The sequence below is a fragment of the Pipra filicauda genome, unplaced genomic scaffold (assembly GCF_003945595.2).
Source record: "Pipra filicauda isolate LSUMZ 115617 unplaced genomic scaffold, ASM394559v2 scaffold19_size4547281_pilon, whole genome shotgun sequence".
In the NCBI taxonomy this organism is placed as follows: domain Eukaryota; kingdom Metazoa; phylum Chordata; class Aves; order Passeriformes; family Pipridae; genus Pipra; species Pipra filicauda.
The window spans coordinates 988,608-1,016,540 of NW_024104309.1; the positions used below are offsets into that span (position 1 = coordinate 988,608).

General features: G+C 46.0%; 1 protein-coding gene across 3 annotated transcripts in view; it reads right to left on the reverse strand.

The window, feature by feature from the left end:
- Nucleotides 1-462: 462 nt before the first annotated feature.
- LRP8 (LDL receptor related protein 8) overlaps nt 463-27,933 on the reverse strand; it is a 171,147-nt gene continuing 143,676 nt past the window's right edge. For 2 of the 3 annotated variants that reach the window (XM_027748653.2, XM_039380566.1), the window contains 15 exons: nt 22,465-22,827; nt 16,195-16,317; nt 15,741-15,863; nt 12,848-12,967; nt 12,593-12,718; nt 11,745-11,916; nt 9,870-10,097; nt 9,223-9,341; nt 8,015-8,154; nt 6,722-6,863; nt 6,142-6,294; nt 5,753-5,983; nt 4,013-4,081; nt 3,641-3,813; nt 463-2,775 (listed from right to left, as the gene is read on the reverse strand). In XM_027748653.2, the coding sequence (XP_027604454.1) occupies nt 2,737-2,775; nt 3,641-3,813; nt 4,013-4,081; nt 5,753-5,983; nt 6,142-6,294; nt 6,722-6,863; nt 8,015-8,154; nt 9,223-9,341; nt 9,870-10,097; nt 11,745-11,916; nt 12,593-12,718; nt 12,848-12,967; nt 15,741-15,863; nt 16,195-16,317; nt 22,465-22,827 (2,321 nt within the window). In that variant the 3' untranslated portion in view covers nt 463-2,736. The remainder of the gene's footprint in view (nt 2,776-3,640; nt 3,814-4,012; nt 4,082-5,752; nt 5,984-6,141; nt 6,295-6,721; nt 6,864-8,014; nt 8,155-9,222; nt 9,342-9,869; nt 10,098-11,744; nt 11,917-12,592; nt 12,719-12,847; nt 12,968-15,740; nt 15,864-16,194; nt 16,318-22,464; nt 22,828-27,933) is intronic. The other variant, XM_027748654.2, reaches the window with a different exon arrangement.

Below are 27,933 nucleotides of genomic sequence, written 5' to 3' on the forward strand. Positions count from 1 at the left end.
TCAGTGCTCTGATATCTAATGCTGCTTTGGGTACATCCTGCAGATTGCCTGGGGGAGGAAGAAAATGGTCATTTGATGCACAGTTTGGTTGTCCTGGTTTTCAGGAGGTCCATGTTAATGGATCCAGGTATTTATGGCTCCTTTATTCCCCTGGCTGGTAACTTCAGTTTTAAGTTACACAGCTGATGTCCCACAAACACGGACCAAAGGGGACATCCAGCAATCCCTGAAAGGGGAAAAGTCTTTTGAGCATTTGACTGCCTGCTCAAGCTTCTCTGCACAGGTGAATGTCATACCCAAACCACCCAGCCATTTCAGAAAATGCCTCCAGTTGTCCCTCCTTGTGCACAATATCCTTGTTTCACAGCAGTGCTCCCGAGTCCCACTCTGGCTTTGCACAGTTAAGGAAAACTCAGACCAAACTATGATATGGTCCCATTTTAGACACCATGAAGTAATTAGTTCAGTAGTCCCAGATAAAAAAATTTAATCTTTCTCTAGAAACAGTGCACTGTTTTACAAACGTGTTCATTTGGTTTCCAGTACAGCAAGTGTTACACAGAGCCCCCCCCGCCCCTCCTGGGCCTTTTGTCTGCAACTTAAGAACTGAAACACAAAAGGCACCAAGCAAGAACTTACTCTAACAGAACTTCAGTATGACAAGACAGATCAGAAATGATTACAATGTTAAATATCACCCTAACAATCTGAACCATTATTTAAAATAATTAATTTCTTAAAAAACAAATTTGGTGTTTGACTTCTCAGTAGTTATAAATCTGTAAAGGTTGAAATCAGCACTGCACCTTGAGTTCATTTACAAGGGTTTGAAAAAACCTGCAGCCTTTTGCACGTGGTTTGTACAGGTTTGTGAGTACATGTTCTTAAAAAAGTATCAAAACTGTAGAACTTTCAAATATATTTACATTCTTCTGTTAGTTACAGTGTTATCACATACAGCCTTTGCTCAGCTTTTTTCTTCGTGCACACAGTGCATGGATTTGTAGAAAGAGAGCTTCATACCTTAAAACAATAATGGGATACCTCACTCATTTTTTCACTGCCTTAAAATCTAAAATTTTGAATAGAAGGATGCTTGATTACTTCTGTATTGTCTATGCAGGCCATGAAGCATTTTGAGAGTATGTATTATGTTTGTAAGGGCTTTAGACACTTTCTTCCTGTTCTTAGTCAAGAATCAGCTTCCAGCTCAAATTACACTGTGAATTTATTCTAAAAAGGAAAAAAAACCCCTCAAACCCCTTCAGGATGAGTTTCTTCTACTCACTTGAATATGAAAGCTTGGACTGACATAAAAACATGAGGAAGATTGCTCTAGGATTTGTTACAGTTCATTATGCAATGATAGTAAGTGTATTCACTTCCCACAGAATTCCCTGGGAATCTTATGGAATGAGATGAGAAAAAACAAGTGTTTTTTCTACAAGGTGCAGGATGACCCAGCCAAAGATACTGGGAAGGCTGTGGGTTTTTAACCTGCTCTGGCCTCCTTGCCCAGTGCTCTGCAGTCTGGGATTCCTGCCGTGTGCAGGATGTTCCATGGGCAGTAATTGGTGCACTGGAAGGAATTCCACATCTGCCCACAGCACCTCCTAGAGCTGGACTCAGTCAGTACGAGCAGGGGACAAGGGCAAGGAGGGAAGGAAGGGACTTCAGGTATTGTGTTGAGTTTTTTCCTGACGATCCAAGGGGAGTGCTCACTTCAGCTGTGTGGAAGGATATGGCTACATCTTGGTTTCTGCTAATTCTGAGCTGATTTGAGAGGTGCAAGATTCCCAGTGTGGAAAAGCATTTAGATATACATTTAGAAATAAATAAAAAACCTAAATCAGATTTGTACCCAGCTGTTTAAAAAGCAACAATACAACACAAACCCCCTGGGTGCTGTAGGAGCTTCTCCTGACTGGAATGCTGTAGGAAATATTTAAAAGCACTGCAGAGGATTCTTCATGGATAGACTGGAAAATGTAAAAGCAACCCTTAATAGCCAGGATGGAAATCAGGAGCTGTTTCTAATGGAGTGCTTCACTGGTCAGCTGTCTTACCCTGCAGCTCTTTCTTACTTAGTGTCTTTAGATTTCAAAGCAAACTTCTCAAACATCCTTTAAAAATTCAATTATCCCTAATTTTCATAAAGGTAGGCTAGTAGTTTTAAAATATATGTATATATTCTTATATATATGTATATATTTATATGCCTATATATCTATCTTGTCCAGATAGATATATACACAGATAATCTATGCACAGCAAGCCAAACATACAAAAAATAAATACTCTCACCCCTCTACTATATTTACAGAACAGATCTTATAATCCAGATTTTGTTAATAAATATTTCTAAACTGCCTGTACAGAATTTATTTTACTTATGTTGATGGATAGCCACAAAGCATATTCAACATATTTACAAAATATCTATAAATATAGTCTTAAAATAAAGCAATAGCTACTGAGCCTTCAGCCTGGCTGGTTATGTACATTGAGTTAGTAGCTCAGCTGTCGCTTATTCACTATCACAAATGGGTAGTGCAACAAGTTAAAATGTGTATAAAAGATTATACATACAAAACTCTCACATCCTTTGGATGTTTGCAGTTCATTATAACTTTGTGGTTACCCTTCTGCAACATAAATAACGATCAAAAAGAAGAAGCAGGTTCTGTGATCCAAAGCAGGTTTGTTCGGTGTGGTTTTGGAGCAGCAACTTCATCCTCATGGCAACCCATCATCTTCTAAGCTCAGTGCTACACGCTGGGGAGGAGAAGAAACACACTTGAGAAAGTCTGGGAATGGTGATACTGTTGCTAACTTGTATTTCTTGTTGAATCTCTCATTGTTGTCCCAAGTGTATCGGTGACAAAGCTATTTTAGGGAGTGATTTTTTCCCCCCAATGGGGTCACTTGCCCCAGTGTTACTAACGAGGTGTTGGAAAGTTTACTGCCCTGTGTAAGGGATCAGGTTCCCTGTAAGAGATGACACCTTCTCTAGTGTGATCTGGTGCAGGACCTTTAGATGATATGGGGCATTACCTACACACCTGCCTGCCTATAGGAGCTGTACTGCCTTCACTCCTTACTTGTGGATCTTTCTGCTCTCTTCTGAACACACAGTGCAGTTATACCTGCCAGTGCTCATCTCCCCAGGGCTGCCACTGGGAGGGAGCCTCCTTTTCCTTAACTTCTTACAGAACTCCCACACTCCTCCTTGGGAGGAATGAGACTCTTTTTTACACTGTTAGTGCAGAGAAAGCAGTCTCCCTGGTTTGTAGAGAAACTCAATTTATCCTTAAGATAGTTTAGACACTTGGTAGCAGTCTAAGCACAGATATAACAATCCAGTAGAGGATAAGTAATCAACTGTCCCACACTGAGGTACCTTTATACTTGTCAGCTTAGTACCTTGATTAGGACAATTATTCTTCATTTGAGCAGAGTATCTTATACAGAGCACTGTATTCTAAGACAACTGCATGAGCTGCCTGGAAGTTTAGGCTTCTGCCTGATCAATGATAATAAAGAAGTTCTGTTTTTGTTATTATATGGCAAATAACCCACAATAATTGAAATTCTGTATCCAAACTCTCAACAAAATTCCCCTTGTCCCTCAGACACTCACTGCTGGGTACACGTGTCCGATTTGGGCCGTCCGCCCAATGTGGATCTCGTCTTCATCTTCCTCTTCTGTTGTCTTCCTATAGACTGGATTATCAAAATTCATGCTTTTAGTGTTCTTCCGTTTCCAGTTTCTCCAGATGAGGTATCCCCCCATGCACAGCAGGCCAATGACCACTGAGGAGAGAGGGGAGACAGGGCTGTTAGCCAGGCACGGATCTGCTGGGATGTTCCCATGTTGGGAGCCATCCTTGTAGAATTTTCTCAGAGCTGGGCTACTTATCCCCATTTCAGAAGTTCCTGTACTCTTTCCCACCCCACTCCTAAAAACTGGTGCTTGGGTGTGATCCTCGAAGGTTAAATCCAACCAGCTTACCCACAGGAATGACAATTCCAATCACAGCCGCTGTCACAGTTGAACCGAAGCCTTCGTCATCATTTGCATCTGGAATTACAGAAGTTGTTCTGATCATTTAACTCATTTGCTGGTTTTAAAGAATGTTTTATGTAGTGCTCATGTTGTCCTGATGGCAGAAAGCTTTTGTTGTCACAGAGTTTACCAAAAGTTTCACAATAAAATTGTCACGGCTTGTGTCTCTGATTTTCAAGCACAGAAAACGAGGCCAGTTTTAAAAACATGACGTGTAATAGAAATACCATGCACGGATCAGGGGATGGTGAATAGTGCTCTTAAAAATCCACAGCAGAACACAAAATTAATGATTTATTGAGCTGTCAGAAAAAGAGTGTAGTTCAAAGCCATCTGCACAGCTTCTCTGTTTAATTTTTTCCTTCTTTTATTATTTACAGCTAAGGAGTCAGTCTGTACACCCATCCCTCATTGCTGCAGCCTGCCCCAGCATGCAGGAATGGCCCCAAAACTCAATACTGTACTTAGAAGAGAAAAAAACTATTACAGAAAAATACTTTAAAAAAGAAATATACCTTTAGAGCTGTATACGTTAAAATGTTTGTTCTGAGCTCTTATGTAGGGGATCAGCATAGAAAATTTACTTTTGCTAAAACATCAGGAACTGAGAGAGGAGAAACTAACTGTAGCTTTTCCAATTCATGGAACTTAAAAGGTAATTTCTCCTCTTCAATACTTCCCTGTGGCACACTGCTTCCAGCGTGGACAATAAAAGCACCTTGTTTCCATGGCTTGTTAAAAAGGTAATTATTACATTTGAAAGAAACTTGCACGAAGAGAACTTAACTGAATGCATTTTAGACATTGGGCTGTGCTTTCCCCACGCTGCACTGCTGTCCTACAGACAGGGATGGTTATTGCTGCTTTCCAGGTGCAATGGAAACAGTGAAACATTTGGGGCAAAGAAGTATTTTACTGTTTGTAAAGCAATGTGGGTCTGTTTGAGGTCCTGTAGAGCAAAGTCTTCTCTCTCTGACTAGAATTTTATGGACTTTTGAGAAGCAATTCAGCCTGTCCAGTTTGCCTTGGCAGCAGGATCTGGAGGGATTACCTGTTCTCCGAGATGTAGGCTGGTGTTCCATTGCTCGCTCATTATGGAGGGTGAGCTGGAGGAGAGCCTGTTAGTGCTCTCCACTGGGATGCTTTTCTGATAAATAATGCAAACCTTCAAAGCTGTGCCACGCCGAGGCCACATTAACATGCCAAGCACAGCCACACAAACCAGAGGCAGCTTGTCTTGGGCTGCAGTGGTTCCACATGTCCAGCAGCGCTAAAGCTGCACACGGGGCATTTTTCACCCACAGCCTGTGCTGGATCACAATAATAATTAAACAACTGAAATAGATGAAGTGCCTCCAGAATCATCCATTCTACTGTCTGCAGCACTGCAAACAGTGCTGGGATGAAACAGTATTGTGCACAAGGACTAGGGTGAACTCTTAGGGCACCATTCATGTGATGGATACCTGATGTAAGTTCCTTAACCTCCTTGGTGGCTGGAATCACATCAGCCCTTGTAACCCAGGTGTCTGCAGAAAGAGCACCTGGTGTGTCCTGCTGTGCACCAGGGTGTGTCTGCACCTGATCCAACTGGAACTGGCATGTGAGGTCGGGTCTCCCACCAGTGCACGGGGTGGTGTGATATGGTGTGTATGGAAAAGGGAAAGAGGAATCTCCTTCTCTTACAGTGCTGGGATAAATTGCTGTTTCCAGTGGTCATCTCGGAATCTATCAGGATGGATGTGGTGGAAGGTAAATGAAGACTTGGGGTGGTAATTGTAGCCTCTGGTACAGCTTTGGGGATGCCCTCAGTGGTGTTCCTGGCACTGCCAGGTATAGCTGTGATGGTCGTGGTACCAGCAGAATGGGGTGCTGTGGTTGTAGAAACCAGAACAGGAGCTGAAGTTGTTGGAAGATCTGAAAATCCAGAGCAACAATAAAGTTTGGTTAAAGCAAGTACACAAAGCAAATAACGAATAAATCTGAGGAGGACTGTTATGTTTAATGACTAGAAGCAGAAACCAAATTCCAATTCCATTTCTCAGGAATAGTGAAGGAGATGTGATTGTATTTACCTTTGTAGCATTTCTTCATGTCAGGACCCAGCCACATGTTGTCAGGACAGGCACAGGTGTACTTGGGAGAGTGGGGAGAGATCTGAGGTGCAGGGAGACACAAGTAGTCACAGCCTCCGTTTGGCTGGGGGCTGAGCTCACAGGAGTCTGGAGCTGTTCAAGGATGGAAGACAAGACAAGTTATTTTTCTAATTATTTATTTCTTGCCCTCTAAAAAGACCTTCTTCCACTTCCTACATCAATTAATTGGGCTGCTTAAGCACCTTTACAGTTTGTACAGTGGAGTGGAACCTTACACAGCACTATAAAAACTGCCCAAATACATAATGAATGGGAAGCATCACAGTGACAAGAGTAACTCGCTGTTATCAAAGATGCTAATTAAATAGCTATTAACAAATTGCAGACTTTCCAATAAGTGCTGCTGCTGAATTAATTATGCAGGAACTTCAAACATTAAGCATTGATTTCCCATTATTACCTATGCTTTCTCTCTCATCAAGAACCATCAGGAAGCATTTCATTTGCCAGCTCAAATAAGCATGATTCAGGGCCATGACACCCCGAGGACACATCTTACCTTTGGGCTGCTTTAATTCATGGAACACCACGATGTCATGAGGGTTGTTGAGATTCTCTGCCAAAATGGAAATGTTCAAGCCATTGAGCCTGTTTGCACTGAAGATTGCTTCGTTCTCCAGGTCAGTCCAGAACACTCTGTCCTGCAGGGAATGCACAGGATTCCTGACCTGGCCTGCTCAAATCCATCTCGAGCTGTATTAAACTCCAGCAGGCACAGAGTCAGGGCACCATGCTCCTACCTTGGGGCACCTTTGGTTCATGCTACTGCTACCTGCAGCTTTTTTCTTTTTATTCTTGGACAGTGCTCAAAGCCCAGCACTCGGGTGTGTTTATGAAGTGCTCAGTAATTCTAAGGAGCTCTGAGGCTGAGGGGAGGGAGCAGAAATTTGGGTGGGTACAGACAAGTTGCATCCGTGCTGCTTCTGAAATGTTTTTTTTTGGAGTTGGGGTGGATCACGAGCAAAGGGCCATACTCCATACTAGAAACATTTGTTATCTCTGCTGACTTTTTTTCTCCTTTCCAAAGAAAAGACCTGCATTAAACAGGTATCTATGAAGAGGCCAGTGCCTGGAGCACAGCTGGAAGCTGAGTGTCTATTTCTCTTTTTTATTACTATCTTGGCATACTACAATTGAAGATGCAAAATTACTGGTCCAGGAGGTAGCCAGGAACTGCAGTTCTCAAACTGTATTTAGTTACTCAGTTGGCTGTGTTTGCTGCTGCCTGTTAAAAACCATGTGTATTTCCATAAGGAAAGACACACTGCTGGAGAACAAGGAAAACTTAGCAAAAACAAGAGGGTTGTCTGTTACTCTACCCAGGAAGGGTGTAAAGAGGGGAATAACCCAAGAGATCCTTCCAAACACTGCTGAAGACCAGCAATGCCTTGGGGAAACTTGTGCCCAGAGTTAGATGTCCAGATTTCACACACAGTGCATGGGAAGAATTAGGGATTTAAGGAAGAGGGTTTTGCTGAGTCAAAAGCCAACCAGACACCTTTCTCTGCTATAGCTTACCTACAGGGAGTGCCAAAGCTGGAGCCTTGGTTCCTCTGATCATTTAATGCACTGGTGCTGCATTAGGTAAAAGCATGAGACAACACATTGCCCCTGACTAAGGACTTTAAACCCCAGTTTTCCCTGCTGAACCCACACCAGATAAATTGGTTTCTATAGCAGCGACCGCCCTTGTGAGCTATCTGTGCTGTGCAATAGGCAGAGCTTTAATCAAGAACAGCTCTGAGACCTCTCCCAGTCTCCAGGCTGTTCTGCATCCGCTGTCGAGTCTTACCTCAAACACTGCCAAGCCAAAAGGATGGCTCAGATCATCCACAGATGAGATCAGAACTTTTCTGTTGCTGCCATTGAAATCAATGCAGGACAGAGAATGCAATTTGGAGTCTACCCAGTAGAGACGCTGATTCAGCAAATCTGAAAAGTAAAACACAATGAAGCAAAATTACACACAGCTCTTGCAACTCTTTTTCTCTTGCCCAGCATGTTTTTCCTGCTGGTAGCATGACTAATCTCTTTATTATTGGGTCTCTTTTTTTTTTAACACTAGTTCTGATTTTGAACCAGTGCCCAGATATGCTGGGATAAGACCCTATAAATAAGATTAAAAAGGAGGAACATTCTGCTGTATGTGTGTGTGGGGAATGCCTGACTGACAGCCTTATACAATGAGGTTCTTTTGTTACCAGGAGCAGCAGGGCAGCAGCACTTTGGGCTTCCCAGACTCACTCCCTCAGTGCCTGAGAGAGGAGCTCCATCCCTCCCAAGGCTGTTCAGGCCTTGGCCTCTTGCTGGAGAACAACTACCGTGATTCCAGGGAAACGCCTCTCTGAAGGAGCTGTGAGATTCCCTGTGTTTTCTGTGAAGAACCACCCTGGGTCCAGAAACCCTCGTGCTGCAGGCTGGGGAATGCTGCTGGTGGGGAATGCTGCTCCTGCCACAACCAGCCAGGTTTTGGGGAGGGTGCGGGTAAGAGTGAGAGGGAAGGATCCAATGTTATTTGGAATGCTAAGCACTGCATTTCTTTTTCTGGAGCAAATTCACTCATTTTGGATGAGATTCACTGAACAGAATGCAAGTGGATGAGAGCCAACACAAAACAAGTTATGTAATTAAACAAGTCATTAATTAATTTCTTAATTACTAAAATGATAGCATTATTTGTTCACAGCAGTAGCACTTCAGTACTATGCAATGGCAGCAGCATTTTCTCCTACATCCTTGTCATGGCCAGAATTTTCAAATATAAAACCGAGCAGAGAACCTCACACCTGGATGGGTGTTAAACGCACGGCTCTAACTCCAGAGCAGGACGTTTCCTGCTGCTCCATGAAACCTCCTTTCCACTCCTGCAGTAGTGATAGTGTTTAAGGATTTGTGTGTGTGCAGGTGCCTTTGCACATGTACAGTTTTGTTTTCCTATTTAGCAATAAAACCAGTTTCCTTCAGGCACAGTGGGTGCTGCAGCTCTAACCGGGCACTTACCAAGGGTGATGCCGTTTGGCCACTCGATGTTGTCCATCACCAGCACCTGCCGCCCCACACCATTCAGACCAGCTTTCTCAATCTTGGCTTTGTCTCCCCAGTCAGACCAGTACATGAACCTGAAAGATGTAAGAAAACAGTTAATTGGACTCTAGTTAGGAAAGCTGCAGTTCGCAGTTCTCTCCTTATTATAGCAAAGCCTTCGGCCACTTCAGTTAATTCTGACGTGCACCTGGTGGAGCCACATGCTGTTCTCCCACTGGGCATCCTGCCACAAAACTTGCACCAGAATGCAAAATCTCACCTTAGTAACTAAGCCCTGCAAACTATCTCTTGATGTGCCTGTTAGGTACGTGGTGTTCCCTCATCCAAGCAGCCCAAACACAGGTCAGACTTCATTTTTCAGCACAACTGATGTGCCCAGACCAGCTCAGGCCCATCAAACACATGACCATGAATTTCAGAACTTTCTTTAACACCAAGGCCTTGCCAAGAGTGAGTTGAACTGTCTCAGCAGTCCCACTGATGTATCTTAAAGGGCACCTGAAGTCTTAATGAGATGAGAACCATCCCCAGGTTTGTCAGAGGCAGAAAGACAACTGGAATGTGTCTGTTGGCAAAGGGGTGTTTGTGGTGAGTACACCTACCTCTGTGTGGGATCAACAGCAATGGCCCTTGGCTCACTGAGGTCAGTGTTGAAAAGTGTCCTCCTCCTGCTTCCATCTGCGGTGGCCACTGAGATGGTCTTGTTTCCGGAATCGGTCCAGTAGATGTTTTTATGGACCCAGTCGATGGCCAGTCCCTCGGGGGAGTTCAGCTGGCTGTCGATCAGGATCACCTGCTCGGCCGTGTCGCTCGCTTTGTCTATGTAGGCACTGCAAGGACAGGAGGGTCACGGGGCTGGCACAGCTCAGGTGCCTGGGCCTCACGAGGCAGCACAGCTGACACAGGAACTCTTCTGGCTACAAACTTCCACTTTCTCCTACAGCTGCTGCTTGTTTCCCTTTGTGTGTATGCCATCATCTCCATAGCAGGGAACTGTCATTTCATTTTCCTGCTATAACTGCACCATTCAGGAAAACATTGACTTCAGGCACATTAACTTCTGATTCATGGGATTTATGGACACTAGAAATGTAACCCCTTGAGCTCTGCTGAATACAGTTACACTTACCATGCAATAAATGTGCTTAAATGTACTGCAGAATTAGGACCTGTGTAGCTAATTATGATTCATCAAAGGAATTCATGAAGCTGTATTAATTTGGCAAGTGATTTCATTAGGTACAAAGAAAATGTTCACAAAATATTAGTGGCAGCCTCAAAATCTTTCAAAACACTAATGAAAGGCAGCAGACTCCACATGGATGTTTCATGAATAACTCAATGTTGCTCCTACAAACACAAAGGCTGATTCTGCTCTCAGTATCAATTGTGCTGAGTGAACAGAAATTGAGTTATTCTGAGTTTGCATCAGTGTTTGTAAAAGCTTAGTCTGGCTCTCAGAATAACTCTGTAATCTTAGAAACCTTATAGAACAGTAGAAAGTTTAGAAATGTTTGATATTAGTGACAGCAGCAAAACGGGATGCTGATTTTTAAGAAGTTATAATTGCACAGCTTGCTTTGCAAAAAGATGGGACAACAGTCAGACCCAGTGAGAGCAGACAGCTTTCTTCTGGAAGCCTCCCCACTTTCAGAGCCCCACAGGCTCCTCAGGGTACCTGCCCAGCTACCCAAGTGCTCCATACTCAGCACAGCCTGGAAAAATTCCCCTGCCAGTGGCATGGGAGCTGCCACAGCCTACAGGAACCCTGGCCTGCCTTCTGCATGCTGAATGAAGCCTCTGCCTGATCATTAGCTAAAACCCAGAACAAATCACTGCAGCAGGGTGCAATGGCTGTGCAAATCAGAACACACCTGGGGGATTTTCAGCACACCAATGAAATGCATTGGTGACTTAGGCACACTCACAAGCCCCAGCACAGAATACTGTGACGGATGCCACAAAAGCAGCTGAAGGAGAAGTGAGAATGAGAATTACAGAATGTGTACTGTGGTCAAATGCTGTGAATTTAAATCCAGGCTACCAGAGGCTACCGTGGGCAGCAGCTTGTGTCCGTGGTGCTGCCTCCTTGCTCCCACCATTTGCCCCCTTTGTGCTTCCAGATGCCAGGTCCTTTGAGGCTTCCCGTACAACAGGCTCCCAGCTCAGCCCTGCTCTGCAGTGTCATATTCAGGAAACAAGACTCTGTGTTTAATTGCACAAGCGCAGCAGGATTTTGCATTGACAAAAAGTCACCCTGTATTATCAAACCAGATAACTGCACAAGCCCCTGATTTCTTTATCAATTCCTTAAAAATCTTACAAAGTCTGAGCCACAACAGGTAATCCTGTAAGGGCAGGAAAGCCCTCAAGTTTCCTGTTCCCTGCATTGTTCTCTGCAGATTTCAGGGGTACAGCCTGAACTGCAGCTTTGGGAAGGGACCAACACACACACACACATCCTCTCTTGCCCTTACCTGTAGATTTTTCGGTAGAACAAATCACACCAGTATATCCTGTTTGTTGACACTTCCACGTCCAGCGCCACGACGTTCTTCAGCATGGGAATGATGCGGGAATAGTCCCTTTTCACCAGGTCTATCTTACGGACCTCGTGGCGGTTGGTGAAGATCAGGTATGGGCTCTTGCCTACCACAGGAAATCAGCACATTGTCACTTGAGCAGCTGTCCCGAGGGCTGGGTTCAGCTTTCTTTTCACAAACAACAATGGAACTGTCAGTCAGTGATAGTTCTGCTTTCTATGGAAGGGTTACACCACACAGGAAGCAAACGGCTGCCAGAGGCAGGGCTGTCGTGTGGACACAGAGGGCAGTGGGACCTCTCTGGTCCCTGGCTCTTGCAAAACTCAGGGGAGTGTCCTCACTTTCAATTACACATTTTAGATACAAAATCAAGGGCCAGATTTGGTGACTTACAGCTGGGAGGGTGGAGGGGTGGCTAAGCTACCCTGCTGTAACTGGGATGTTTTCTGTCTTTCCACTACCACTAAATGTTTTTGCTGCACTGTTTTCAATAACACCTGTCAAGAGACTTTCTTTTCTGGTTTCAGCTTCAAACAGCCAAGCAGCGACTGCAATCTTGCTCTGTACACTGTTAAAATATTCTGATCTGCACGATCAGTAGTTCTTGCCTAGAGACGCATCTGCCATCGCTGCAGCAGCTCTGTGCTGCTCAGAACGAGATGGTTTTGCTTGCTTTGCTTCTTTCCTTTTGTTTCTGTTCCCCTCAGCCCTGCGAGCGTGTTTTCTTATCGGAGCTGTGTTGTTGAGCAAGCAGAGTTGAAGTGCCTGTGGCGTTGTCTTACCTACAGCTTTGCAGTTCTTGGACAGGGTGTCCATCTCGTATCCTTCGTAGCACTCACATTTGTAGTCTCCCTTGTAATTAATGCAGATCTGGCTACAAGCGTCTGGATTCTCACATTCATCTATGTCTGAAAGGAGTGTTTGAAACCCATCAATAACTTGAAATCAAACCATCTGTGATGGAGCAGTGCTCAAGTGAATATAATCACGTCTCTCTCTGGTGAAACACAAGGGACTGCTGTTTGCATGTAAATTACCTCCACACGTTTTCTTATCCAGGAGCTTGTATCCGGGCGGGCACTCGCACTCGTAGCCGATCTTCAAGTCCTTGCATATGTGTGAGCAGCCACCGTTGTTCATGGAGCATTCGTTAGTACCTGCAAGGGATGCACAGATTATCTGTGACAAACGAGGGCTCTGAGTTGTGAGAGTGAATAAAATTAAGAGACGTCCTCAGAAATTTTTCCCCATCTATCAGTTCTGGTAGCCAGGAGCTGGCCCCACAGAGCACTTGAGTGACTTCACAGATAGGAAGCCTCCACTGCATCACTTTCTTGCTCTTTATTATTCCAAAGCAGAGCTGTGGGATCCTATGGACTCAAAGCTAGTGGCTGAATGAACAGGGAGCCCTGGGGATACAGCATATGTGAGTCTGCATCTCATCCCATCAGAGAGCTGCTGCTTTGAGCATGTTCTGCCACATGTGAGAAACTTCCAGGGGACCTAAGGGCTCTCTCCAGGATACTCCTCCTTTCCCATGTGCTGGTTCATGTTGACTTTTCTGAACAGTCTCTCTGAGCTTTAATAATTCATGCTGGGGGACTCTCATCTCCCAGGGGCCAGCTATTTTGAAATACTGTACTATTTCCCCTTCTAGTTCCAAGGAATGATCTGTGTGAACAATTCCAGAAAATACCAAGTACAGTCTGTCAGAGATACGCCATTAGCACCGAGACACCGTCCTCCCACAAACCCGTCCCACACAACAGGCTCTGCTGGCAGCCCAAGTGTGCAATTTATGAAACAACAGCCCCCATCCTCTCCTGGGGCCCTGTCTAATCTAAGGCCACCTCTCTGATCCTGCTTTCAAGTGCTCAAATGAAAAACAAGCTAAATGGATCCTTGTAACTAGAACTGAATGAGAGGTTGAGGAAAGCTGGTTTTCTGTCAGAAATAACATTTCTTCTTGTTATAATTGACCTACACAAGGTGAAGAGAAAGTCCTGTCCCTACAGAAGACTGCTGAACAGGAGCTGTGGGATTTCAGGGATAGTGAGCTCACTAAAACAAGCCAAACTGATTTGCTCCCATCTATAATGCAATTTAAAGGCAAATTTTTCATTTTACTTCTTGCTTCCTTGCACACTGCAGGTGAGCAGCACAGCAGAGCCATTAAACCACTGCTCTTGGAACAAAAGGGAAACAACCACAAGCCAATTAAGTCAGTAAGATTAGGAAAATACTATGTCAGAAGGAAGCCCATCTCAGCTCTGGGATTCTTCCACCTTCCTATCGGGCACACACATATAGATATCAATACATAATTAATGGAGCAATTCAGTAGGCTCCGAGCAGGTGTCCACAGCCACACTGTGTGTTGTCACTTCAGCGACATTTATGGACAGAAACCACCTATCCCTACACTGGCACGGGCCTTCAGCAAATTGGGTCATAAACATGCTCAACTGCTCTCTGCAAAATACTACAGAGGCTGTTTTGGCTAACAAGCAAACCCTCCCTCAGATGATTCCTGTGGTTTCAGAGGTGCTTTGTGGAATGGATTTAGAGGTTCTAAATCAAGTGCTGCACTTCTCAAGAGGAGCTGAGGAGGAGCCAGGCAGAGCCTGTTCTCTTTCTGCTGGGCAGCTGCTGCTCTTGACCCAAACTCCAGCAGTACAATCCCTGCCTGCCTAAGATAAGTGCTGTCCTGTCTCCTGCAGTGCTTTCTGGGGGAACCTTGGAGGGCACTGCAGAGTCCAGCACAGCCAGACAGACACACTAAGGTGGGGAGTGTGTCCTGCACCTCCTGCCTTCTGTGTGGATCAGCTGTGTGTGGGTGTTACATTCTCAGCAACCCACACCACTCTGCTCTCTTCAGGGAATACGTTCCTTTGGGGGCTCCCTGCTTCCTGACTCAACAGCTCACAGCCAGTCTGGGACTGCCCCAAGGCAGCCATGAGCACCGAGCCCAGCTGTGCCACTGCCCAGTTTCCTCAGACAAGCTGGGCTGCCAGCTTTGTTGGGAGACCTCCACGGACAGACAAGGTGCAACACCCACTCAGAGAAACAGGGAGATGTGGGTTAGTGAGGAAGAAAGCAAGGGCACACTGAAAGCAGGAGGTAAGAGCATCCTCACTGGGCATGCACACACACTTCCTTCTCTGATACAAGGGACAAGGGAGAGACTGACACTTCTTCCTGAGTTATTTAGGCGGCAGGCACTGAGCTCCATGATGTCATGGAAAGGGATGCCTGTCAGAGATATCTCTGCACTGGGTAAAAAACCAAATGTGTTTGAGTGCCAACAATGCCTGGTTAGAAAGGGAGAGAGGGGCTGTCCTCTAGAGAGGGGCACAGCCCTGTGGCCTGGGCTTGCTGTCCCCTGGCTCTGACAGCCCCAGTCCAGGGCTGGCAGGACACTGCAGGAGCAACCAGCTGTCATTGCTGAGGGGAGCAGCAACAACATGTACAACCCAGAAATGGCTGAAGGCACCTCTCAGTGATTGCTGCCACCCTGTGTGTTTTCACCTTCAAAGCATGTTCCCAACGCTATGTTTTTATGGTGTTATCATCTTACAATTCAAAGACAATATGGGCAATGAGTCTAAATGAACTGGTCTGTGTTGTGGGGGACACTAGTATTTGGGGAAAGGGGGAATTCCTGGTTCCTAGTCCCGTGCTCAGTTCATATATCCCTCCAAGAATAAAAACTGAGTGGAGAAGGGCACAGTTCAAACTTACAGATGATCAGACTAGGCTACTAATTATATTCACATGAAGGGTGATGAAAGAATAAAGGCAAGGAAAGAGGAGCAGAGTGAGAAATAGCATTAGCAGCTACATGTGGTTACACTCAAAGCTGTGAGCACCAGATGGAGAAGAGGGGAAGCAGTTACAACAGGAGCAACACGTAGAAGGCAAGTACTGTACCACATTCTTTCAGAGGCTCGTCAGACCAGTCCCTGCAGTCTCTATGTGAATCGCACACTTTGCCTCCGTCAATGCACTCTCCACTCTTACACTGAAACTTGCTGGGACTTTCACATGCTGACTCTGTCAGGTTGGGCAAGAGAGGAAAGCAACTAAGTTAGACGAGGCCCATGACAACAAACAGGCTGACACAAAGCTCGAGAGGGGGTCATTAGCAGAAACAGGATGGGATTAAGTAAATGAACATTGAGCCTGAGCATCATGCAAAGAACTTTTCAAGCCATGCAGTCTGCCTGGTCAGCACAGTCATCTCTCCCAAGCAACCCCACTGCCAGAACGGCTTAGAACTCTGTACAGGAAGCAGCCTGCCATGGCCTCTTCCCTTTCCATGGCCACGCAGCCCTGGCAGGCCCGGACCATGGAGCATGAGGAGCGCAGAGCCGCGGGCACCCACCTTGGACACAGCCGGCCTCGTCGCTGTTGTCGAGACAGTCGCGCACCTTGTCACACTGCTTCGCTCCGTGGATACAGGTCCCGTCCCCACACTGGAATTCATCGGGCCGGCACGTCACCAGAGCTTTAAGAAACACATCAAGCGTTACCCACACAGAACTGAATCGTTTGTGTGGTACCTGTATAGCCACGTACCTCTGACACTGCTGGAGCTTTGCACCCTCTGTCAGCAAATGTCAGAACACTGGCTGCTTCCACCAGAGCAACAGAAGCAGCAGCTGCCTCAGACACTGTTCTCCTGTGCCCCTCTGCATCCTTGTGAAAAGAGTTCCAAAGGCTGTATGAGCTGATCTAGTCAAGGCAGAACCTGTGCAGGCAGTGAAGCCTCCCAGGTGAGACAGAAGAAAGCAAGCAGAGCTCTCAGCACTGGAGCAGCTCTGGAGTCTGCAGTTGGTGGGGGGGCCAGGCTGCCTTCCAGTGGCACTGGGTAGGGAAAGACAACTGCTCCTCAGCTCTCCTTCCTTCAGAAAACATCATGTTTAAGATATATTACAAAACATGTTCAGGCTGAGGGCCCAGGCAAGAGACACATATTGATTCTCTGCCAGAGCCAGTGTGGTCACACTGGGGACGAAGCCAGCAATGAGACAGGATCATCAGGTTACTGAATGCCCATGAGCCGACAGACCACTGGAAGGCAGAAGAGCTCCACTTCACTGGGCGTGGTGTTTCGTGGGGTTTCCAGTCCAAAACACCTCCACCTGTCAGGCCAGGTTTCAAGCCTGAAGTTCATTTGCCCAGGTGAGATTATTACAGACCCAAAACACATCTGATGAACAGTGAAGCTGGGGAAAAATATAAACTAGACAGCTGCACTGACCATATAAAGCAGTGACACTTCTCTCCCTAAGTTACACTGAGAGACCTCCCTGGCTGGGACCAGACCTGTGCTCACACAGGGCACAGGTGCTCTCTAGTAAAGGGCTGCAGCCTGTAGCTCCCTGGCAGAACAGGCTCCTCATTCCTGGGACATGTTATGCAGCTTCCCTCTGTCTTACAGATGTGTTCTTAAAATCCTATCAAGGCAGTGCACCCTGGAGAGCTCCTGATTCCAGCCCTTCCATCGTGTGATTGTGTCCTGGTATCCTCTGACAGAAAATCGCTGCCTCTGAGCAGCGAGGGGAGGTCACAGTGGTGTCACCACATGGGAGGTGAGAGCTGTGTGGACTCCCCTGGACAATTTGACAAACTGGTTCTAATACAAAAATTACTACTTTCAGATAACCCAGGGAGAGGCAAAGACATGCAGCGAGCCAGCATCGATACCACAAAGTATTAGTTGCACAAAGACTCCACGTTATTGGGGATTGCATCTCACAGGGTGCAGGATCCAGGTTCATGACTGCTTCACTGGACTTGGTTCTAGTGCACCTTCAGCCAGCAAAGGGCACCAGAGACAGGAAAAGTCACAACCTCAAGGCTGGTGGGGGAAGGGAGAAATCCTGCCTTTAGAAATACACAGTATTCCCATGAGGAAAGTTTGGAAATAGCACTGCTCCTTGGAGAGGAAAGCCATATGCACTATATTCATAAAAAAGTTGCAACATGAGAAAAATATCCCAAGCAGTAAGCCCAGTTATGGGACCAGCTGTGTCACCACCTTTCAGCTAATAAACCCAGGCACAGAGATGGGAAACCTCAGTGGGACATCTGGGACAGCAGCTCCAAACTAAGCATGTGGGATCTGCTGCTCCAAATGGAGAAAATGAAGGAGACAAGGAAACAAAGCTGTGGTCTGGGAGAGTCACCGACCACAGGTCTGGAACTGGCACCAGCAGTTCCTGCAGGGAGGCAGAGCCACTTCTGCTTGAACTGTTCCTCCATGTACAGCCACCTGCCTGGAGAAGCCCCAGTGATGGAGAGACCGCCTTTCCCGACAGGAAACCCTGATTTCTGGCAAGCTAAACCTTGGCCCCTGCAAGGCTTTTCCTACTGTCTCACTGAAAATTCCATTACCACAATTATTTCTTGTCTTCACCCCCAGCAAACCAGTTTGCTTCACCCTTTTTCTAGCAACTTCTATATGTGGAGGCAAGAAAGGATATAAATGTTAACTCCCCACAAAAGTGTAACATGTAATTAAAGCCAATGGGAGTCTTGTCTTGTCTGGAGCAGGAACAGGTCTCCAGTTTGTCAAGTAAATCTGCATGACAACAGCCACAGATTTGGAAGGCAGCTGTTATAAAACTCATAATTGTCCTCAATTGTAATCTTCAAAACTCTTCTAAAAAGCAGTTATAGCTAGATAGTAAGAACTGAAAGGTTTCTAATCCTAAAACAAATTAAAATGAAGGAGAATTTTGTAGGAATTGCAAAGACAATGTTGCACAAGCACCATGAGACTGAGAAAAACGACAGCACAGCTCTTAACTTGATTGCTTCGGGACTGCAGAACATAGATGTGGGGCTGTACAGCACCACTGCACAAAGCTTTGCTTCAAGAACAGATGAAAGGCTGGAGACAGGCGTGGTGTCCTGGCTCACTTCTCACTCCACCAGACCTGTGGAAGTTCAGACCTCTGAGGCTCAGCCCCAGAGTCTCTTAACAGACCTCTGAAAAGAGCAGATACAGCAACAACTCTCACTGATCACAAAGATATTAAAATGTAGGGATAGCATTTTGGTGCCTTTTTGAGGAGAGAGAATGCCATGTTTACACCTGGTCTGGAGAGCACAGGTTTGAAGGGAGAGGGCCAGGAACTTTGTTATCCTGAAGCTGAGACACTGATCCATCCCAGCCCCACTGGCAGAGCTGCCCGCAGGTTCCCATCAGGGCCATTCCCAAATGCCCATTCCCAAAGCAATAGGGAAGAGCTGTGCTGTTTATTTACACGAGATCTTTAGAAAATTGCTGTGCTATTTTGGAAGGTTTAAACTGGTGAAATCTCAGTAGTTTTACAGCCATCTCCTCTGCAAATCAAATTCAAAACAAATTGCCAAAGCCCTGCTAATTTAACAGACACCCTCAAAGAGACACAGTTCCCATTAACAAATCCTGGGCACAAAGCTGTACCACTCAAATTCAGCAGGTATATTCCAGATTCCAGATCTCAGCCTGAGTGTCTTCTGTTTTTCAGGTTTTTTGTTTTCTCCCAACAAAAATAACATCCCAGCATCTGCAAAATCAATCCCCTTTTATGGATGGGGAGACAGAGGCAGGAAAATGTGAGGTCCAGTCTCAAGGGATCTGTTTTCTCTCTGTCAGCTGTAAGCATTATTTAATTCCCCCTCCCGGATGCCCTTAATGCAAGTTGCAAAGGACATTTTAAAATGTAACTATTCCAGATTTGGAGACTAATAAATCTAACTTAATGTTCATTTTATAAATATACATACATATTTGAATATATATGCTATGGAAAGAAACCCAGCCACTCAATGTTCTCACACAGCCTTCCTGAAATGACTCATTCCCTCCTATTTATTTGCTGTCTCGCTGCCAAAACCTGTTCACCAATTGTCACCCTTCATTTCTGCTCTACTCATTTACCACCCCAAAATGTTTGTAACAAATGACTGGTGATGGCCTCATGACTTTTTTTGCAGAAGATGTAGTGATGGGATCTGCAGTTTCAGTCAAGTCCAGCCTAGGGGTACCTGTGCCATCCCTGTTGCTAAGGGGATGGAGCAGTGTCACACACCTCTAACTCCCTGTGTGCCACATGATAGTGATCTCAAACACAGAATTGCTGGAGAGGAAAAGAATCATAAAGGTCCCTAAACTCTTCGGTCCAACAGAGGAGCAGTGACACTGAGTTTCCAGAGCTCTCGGATGTCACTTGCTTACTGCAGGCAGGTGCACCCCAGCAACAGCTGCATTTGGGATGGGGAAGCAACATCAGTTTTGGCTCTGACCCAGTCAATCCATCACCTACATGAGCACTCAGTGCTTCAAGTCCTGTCCTGGCTGTTACCTCAGAGAGCCCCCTCCGTGCAGGGTGAGCAGGCTCAGCACCTCTGTGGCACTGGGATATAAAGGGCAGAACCAGGGACTCTGTGCAGCAGCTACAACAGGGGGCTTTGAATCCCACTGTTTGCTCGTCCACAGGAGCAGAATCACCTCATGCTCATTTCTCCTGGGTAGATCAGCTGCACATTGTGCTGTACTGGGACTATCTGGAAAAAAACCCCCATGTGCTAAATCTCTGCTGCTCAGAGACAGAATTGTCTCAAGTCACTTGTGCCACATTTCCCCCTTTCTCCACTGGTTGTCAGCACCGTGCTGTGCTGCAGCGGTGTCCAGCTGTGTCCTCTGCCCACGGGAGCTGCCTCTGGAGTATCTGGAAGTGCTGCCTGGTGAAGCTGCTCTGCAGTTGAAGGAGGGTGTCAGAGCCGTGCTCCCTTCAGCAGTTTGAGCTCAGCTGGACTTTGCTGGTGCCTGTCAGATTAGGGGAAGGAGTTGGGGAACAGAGAGCTCCCTCTGCCTCAGGAAGGTCTGTGGGCACAGTCCCACTCTCACTCAGCAGAATGTCCAAGTAAATGCACCCTTAATTCAAGTGGAACAACAGGGATTGAAATTTAAGAGGCATTCCATGGGAAAGTGCCATCTGTAAGCTGCTCCACTTTCTCCACTTGGAAATAAGAGGGAACTCACCTTTCCCTGTCCTGAGCTGTCTAAACTCAGCCATCCTGTCAGGCTGCTGTCACTGCAGGGGATGCATCCTGTGGGACAGGGATCAGTTCTGCTGGAGTCCCCTGCACCAGACACCAGTTCTTCCCCTGTGTTTGTAACGTGGCCCCGCCACTGCCTCCTGATTTGGAGGGGATACAAGTACAGGACTGCCCACAGGAGGTCTCAGAATGAAAACAGGCACCAAACACCCCAGGCTGTCCCAGCAGTGCACATCTGCACCAGACCTACTCCTGCATGGCTTTCTTACAGTCCTGTCATACTGACATGGGTGCCAGGAACCAACTTTGTCTCCTGATTCCCCTGTCCCTGTGACCCTGCAGACCCTGGCAGTGCTGCCTGGGCACCTACTGCCCAAGAGCTCTCTCATCTCCTGTATCACCTTCTTGGAGATGAAGGAAAAGACATCCTACTAATCCATCCCTACTTGGAAAGGGCTGACAGTGATGACATCCTTGTACCCAGCAGTCAAAGCTGCTCTCTTCCTAACAAAACATATTTGGCTTCTCCTATTCTGCTCTCCTTGGCTATTTTAAAGGCATAACGGCTCCATGGTTACCTGTGGCGTATCCCTTGCTCTCCTGCAGAGTAAATAAGTTGTGCCCAGGACTTCCTACATACTCCTCTTTTTAAAGAAGGCACTGAATTTACATCTGCCTCACTGTGCTGGGGGGAGTCTGATCCCCAGCTCCTTGAAGGGCTCTCCCACACAGCTGCTCTGAGCCCACCAGCCTGGACTCGGTGTTGTCTTGGGTATGAAAAGATGGTGATGGCAAAAGTGATACCTTTGCAAAAATCCCTGATTTCTCAAGCTGGTTCCTGCCTTCCTCCCCAGAGGTGGCCCAATGTCAGAGCTGCTAAATATATACAGCTATGTAAATGTTTTATTTCAATCTTGTCGTAATAAATATTTTAGGAAAGCATTTTGCTCTTATTTTCTTCTCTCTCTTTCTCTCTCCCTCCTCAGGTAAGTGACCAGCTTGAACAGTTTAGTGGCTAAAAATGGATGAAACATTCAAAATACCGCACATACCAACACCAGCATGTGAAATGCATAGAGCCAGCTGAAAAAAAATCCATTATTTATTAGCTCTGTGCCTTTATCAAGCCAAGCTCAAAGTGCATTTCAAACTGGATTCTTCAGAGGTATTGCTCTTGACTGCCTTGTTCGGTGTACTCCAACTTCAGAGGCAGAAAATGAATTATTTTTTTCTGCTGATCATATATTCCCTTTAGCATAGCAGCTTCTCACCTCCAGGCTGTGACCCCACCGTGCAGCCTGAGGGCTTTGAACATTTTTCCCATTTTTCATTCCTTGTCTTTCTAGTAAAAAAGATCTCTTCTGAGGCATGGTACCGTGCAACAGCTCCTACACCTCCGCTCTGAATCCTCAAGGGAAAAGCATAAAGGAGTCTGGAACACACCTGCCCTTGCTGGGCTGGGCACCCAGCCACGCCATCTGGGACACCAGCGCTCCTTGTCAGGCACCCCGACATCAAGGACCTGCCTCAACACACAGCCCAGGGCAGCTCCTGGCCCTTGTCCCCCCGGGGAGCCCCCACCCAGCCTGTGGACACTCACGGCAGTCCTGCTCGTCAGACTTGTCCTTGCAGTCCTCGTCCCCGTCGCACTTCCAGTTGAGGTGGATGCACTCCCCGTTGCCGCACTGGAACTCGTGGGCCGCGCACGTGTTGAGGGCCTTGGCGTCGTGGCCACACTTCTCCACGGACTCGTCCGACATGTCCTCGCAGTCGGACTGGTTGTCGCACACCCACAGCTCCGGGATGCACACGCTGTTGTTGCACTGGAACTCGTTGGGGTTGCACGTCAGGGGGGAGCATTTCCTTTCGTCGCTGCCATCCCCGCAGTCGTTGTCACCGTCACACACGAAGATGATGGAGATGCACGACTTGTTACTGCACTGGAACTCGTTGGGAGAACAGGCTTGGGAATAAAAACAAACGGGTGAGATGTGAGGTTTCCAAACACCCCTCACCACTGCTCCAGCCTTGGCACATTAGGAGTATCTGAGAGAGGGAGGGTGAAGGCATTCCCGTGGCTGTCCTAATCCAAAGCATTTTTCCCAATGGTAAAATACATGGCAAGGAGCAGGTGAAGAGCCAACACTCATCTCCCCAGCTGCGCCACAGGATGATCCTCTACTGGCCTTGGGCAGCCCTGAAGGAAAAGGGGCAGCGGGGCTGTGGGAACTGCAGGTGGGAGAAGTGGGGGCAGCACTGCCCTGGGGTTGGGGCAGGAGCAGCCAGGTGAGCCCCTTCCACGGGATAACAGCACGGGAAGAGTGGGACATGGCAGGGGAGAGGCTGGGCTGTGCTTTGCTCCGTGCTGACATTACCAGCTTCCTGACTTTCATCATTCACAATCAGGTTTCAGGATTTCACAGTATGCCTGGTTTTGGACATATTAAGTGGGATGTGTAGGGTAAATATTTAGTGAGTCGAGCATCAATTTAGCTGCAATCTGCCAGTAAGGCCCTTTACAACACGCTGAATGCCTTCCCTGGAAATCACAACTCAACATTAACATACAAATGAGGCGCTTGTCAGATAGAAGCTGAGTGGAGAACTCTCCCCTGCAAGCCTAATGGACAGCTGAACCAGAGAAGCCTGTGCAAATTAAACTTTCAGGTACTCCAACAACCTGCATTGTAGTCACTTGAATTCATCAAAGTGTGGGGGAACCAAAACCCTGGAAGAGATTCTCCATTAGTACTTTGAGGTAGTTACTTCCAAAAGAATTCTGCCTTTGCAGTTTCAGTCACCTACAGGAATTAAGGTTTTGATAAATTAAAGTACAATAAATACATACATATAAATTACAATAAGCTTTTTTTCTACATTGCACTGAGGACTTTTTTTTTTTACACTGGGAATCTTTTTGTCTTCAGAAGCAGAACCATTTACTGCTGTACCTGCAGAGCCCCTACAATGAACCACAGTTTAGATGGTACCAATCACTGCAATGTCAAGTGCACCTGGAAAGCAGCAGAATCCCTGTAAAGCTGTCATATCCAATGACAGGAACCCAGTGGTATTCAACTGAAGTATTATCTCTGTTTTATAGCTCTATTTATCTAATAATTAAGAACATGTTCACTTGCACAGATGCTTATTTCCATTGTAGCTTGCAAACGTGCTGGGCTCTGTTAACCTAAGCAGCCTGTCATTTACACCAGAGCATGACAATATAGAGACACCTCTCCCCTCCTGCCCTGTGCTCTGTCCCATTTACTCCCAGTTTTTCCAGATGTTACAGAACAACAATCTGCCTAATTAGAAGAGAAGGAGGATTGCCTTCCTTGGTGCAATACCACCATGCACTGGCCAGGACCCAGGCTCCCCCCAACAGGGAGACTCTCAGCTGCCCAACCTGACACCAGTAATGAAATGCAGCAGAGAGGTCACCAAAGGAACACTCTGTTACACTCCACAGCATCAGCTGCTCCAGGTGGGATGCTCAGGCTCCTTCTGTACTTGGTATTTCGGGTATAGAGATGCCCCCAACAGGCACTTGTCCCTTGGAGAAGGCAGTATTTCTCTTTAAAGAGAAAGAACTGAGATCAGACAACTAATATCAGGACCCGAAATACAAGCGCAGTCTGGTGGAGAAGCATCTAAACCCGCCCCCCCTTTTGCATGGCAGAATTGAGACCATTAAAATGCTCTGATTTTCACCCGAATTCTGCTCTTTTCCTTCATTGAACAAACTTTTCTATCCTTATGCCATAACTAGAAATAATCTGTCAGTCCTACTGATCGGTGCACAGCTGTATAACCTAACACTGTCTTCAGGTAATGCACGATATAGAACTGCATCTGGAACTTTACTCCATAAAGTGGAAACCTAAGGTAAAAGTTACAATCTTACCAATCTCTTCTAAAAAGGCAGTGGGAAAACAGGAATATTTCTAAGGCTATGTACAGCTTCTGTAACAGATCAAGGCTGAGAAGAAGAAATTGCTTTTCTGGCATTACTTTGATGAATCTCAGAAACAGATCAGAGAGCAAAATCCTGCATAGTCCTTTGATCCCTAATGTTTGGGCAAGGTTGTAATGATTTGCACACTCCAAACGTGCATAAATTTCCTTTCCACCAACTGTAATGAGCCCCTCTTTTTCCCCTCGTTGTTTTCCTGGTCCCACCTCCACCCCTCCTGTCTGTACACATTTCCCTTCAGGAATCTGCTGCACTGGGACACAAACAATGGAAGTTTGCACAAAAGCTCCTCCTCTGCACCTACAAATCCCAGTACAGAGATAAAATTACTGATAATCACAGCCAGAAAATAGAAGCAGTTCAGCTTTTGTAACCTCTCCTGAGGACTTTCTCAGTGGAGCTTGAGAATTACTAGCTAGGAAAATTGCATGGTCATGATTATTTTATTTCTTCTTAAAATTTAAATTTAGTGTGATGACAGCACTAGAGACTACAAGTTCTCTCTCCACTGAACAAGCACAGCACTTTGGCTGTTGATAACTCCCCTTTCCATCACAGTCCTTAGGTGGGGATCAACCTCTGCCAGCTCAAATGGGACAGTTCCTTCTGGGTCACACGTGGCTCCAGCAGAGCCCTCCATCTCTGTGTGCAGCTGGCTCTGCTGCTGCCACAGGAAGGCAGATAACGTCCCAGTTCCTCTCACCCTTCCATTATCCTCTCTGACAGCTAAAATCCACAGGGCATGCCAGGATAAAGCCGAGTCTGCAGCTCCCAGCCACTGGGGGACTTCTCTGGCACACACAGGCAAGAGGAGAAAAGCTGCTTTTGATCCCCCTGCACCTGGGCAGGAGCCACCACATGCTCCCGTGTTCCTGCTGCCCAGATTGGAGCTGGCTGGAAGAGCCCAATAAAAAGCAGTGCTACAAATTATCTTAAACAGCACCTGGAGAGACGAGGATGGGGAAGTCAAGTCCCAGGGACAGTTCACTTCCCATCTCCGTTCATAAATCTGCCAGGGTACCTGCACAGCACCATCACTACAGTATTTCACTGCCTCCAGAGCATTTCAGTAGAAAATGTGCAAATAGTAATTAAATGGTCACTGGGGTATTTTTTTCTTTCACTTGAGCAATTTGTTTGCATTCCCTGAATTTGCTCCCTGTCCTATTGGAGGCTTATTCCCGCAAAACAAAGGAAACAAGTATTAGTTTGCTTTCTTGAGCACCAGGGAAATTAATAAATGTACTCCAAGATGTAAAACCTCCTTCAAATATGAGGGATCCCAGTAGAAATCTTGGAAATGTTTGCAAGAAGTGCTTAACCAACAGGCTTCAAAGCAGTAAACAAGTGGAACTACAAAACCAGTTTTGTAGAGCACTGGAATGTGTTAAAAGTTCTTCACAGTTTTAGGAAGCAAAATATCACATGTAAATAATTGTGCAGATGTGATTTGACCTATGGACAATGTATACCAGAGGTATTCTGCATTAATTTCTGTTTTATGCCAACATATAGAGCACAATTGTCTCGGTTTTTGCCTCACAGCTGCAGTCTCGTCACACCTCTGGAGGAGAGTGGAGCAGAAGCAGGATTTGGACAGAGGAAGTGCAAAATGATAAAATAAAAGATGACCAGAGAGATTGTAGTTGTGAAGTTAACGTTTCAGTACTGGTTGGTTCTCTTTTGCCCAGAGCCAGGAGCTAAGTGAGGCTTTAGCAAGAAATCTGGTGCAGCAGGGGCAATCTGAGCTCAGGTGTGGTACCAAAAAATTAAGATAATTCTACCACATGCTTTTTAAGTGCTTATAGGAGAAAAGCAGAATGCTCTAAAAATGTAGAATTCTCTAAAGGTACAGGGTGTTCATTGAAAACTGTCATTAAAAAAAAATATATATTTGTACATAACATTTCTACAATGGACCAAGTATGGATCCTCAAAAATGGCTAAAATTGAAAAAAAATAAATACATCGTATATCCATCATTAACAGGAGCTGGGGATTATGTACAATGGACTATAGCTGCTTTCATTGCTAATCTTTAATTAAAGATTTTATAGGTTTTCAGTAAGAGTCAGGTATTTACTTCATCTCTCTCCTCCAAAAGAGTTATTTCCACTTGAAATTACATAAATGGCTTAAAGAAAGATAATTATTTGGTAAAATTTGTGGTAAAGTGGGTAACAGTAATTATCCACTGATGCTGAAGACGAGGAAATAAGATGAATTATTACACTGTATTTTTCTGACACTGTCCCCAAAGTAACTTTAAAAATGTGTCTCAAAATGTACGTTTGCTGAAATCTGATAATGGATCTTCTAAAGGAGGCAAAGGATGATTTTCACATTCCAGCATTTGCACTGGGGAGGGAGGGACGTGCTCTTGACTCATTGCTGCTCCAGCTCTGGCAGGAGAAGCTGGTGGACTTCAGGAACTCTGCTGAGCTCTGAGGCTGAGGGTGTGAGCTCCGTGTGCTGCAGGAGGGGAAAGGCTGAGCCCCCCTGCCCGGGTGTGCTGCTCCAAGTGCAAACCCAAACACACAGCCCACATAAACTAACCCCCGAGCTGGACGTGGATAAGGTGGGGTCAACACTGTTGGAACTCCCAAGGTCAGTGGCCAACACCGTCATCACGTTAGTTTTACTTAACTAGTAATAACTTCCAGCCTCAATTGTATCTAAATGATTTACTCTGCCTGCAGACAATTGCTCACCAAATACCTGAGCGTTTCGTACAGATCTTCGGTCAGATGCCAGGCCTTAAAGCACGGATTCCTGCCTAGAAGGACAAGTTTCCTGTGGAAAGCTGCCCTCCAGGAAGGACAGCAAAAGAGATGGAGGTAAATGAAGATGACCTTGAAGCACATTGCTCTGAAAAAATGACAGGCCTCCCATGGAGGGAATAATGCAGCTGAATTGCAGCCTCACTCGGAGCAGTGGTTGTTGCCATGGTGATTGATACCGAAAAGCCCATATAGACACGACTGCAGGAGGAATTGTAATTCCTGATATTGTTCAAATCACTAATGTGGCTCAGGAGCCATCTCACATGCTCTCACAAATTAATATTTGCATGTGCTCTCCTGCCTTTGTCAC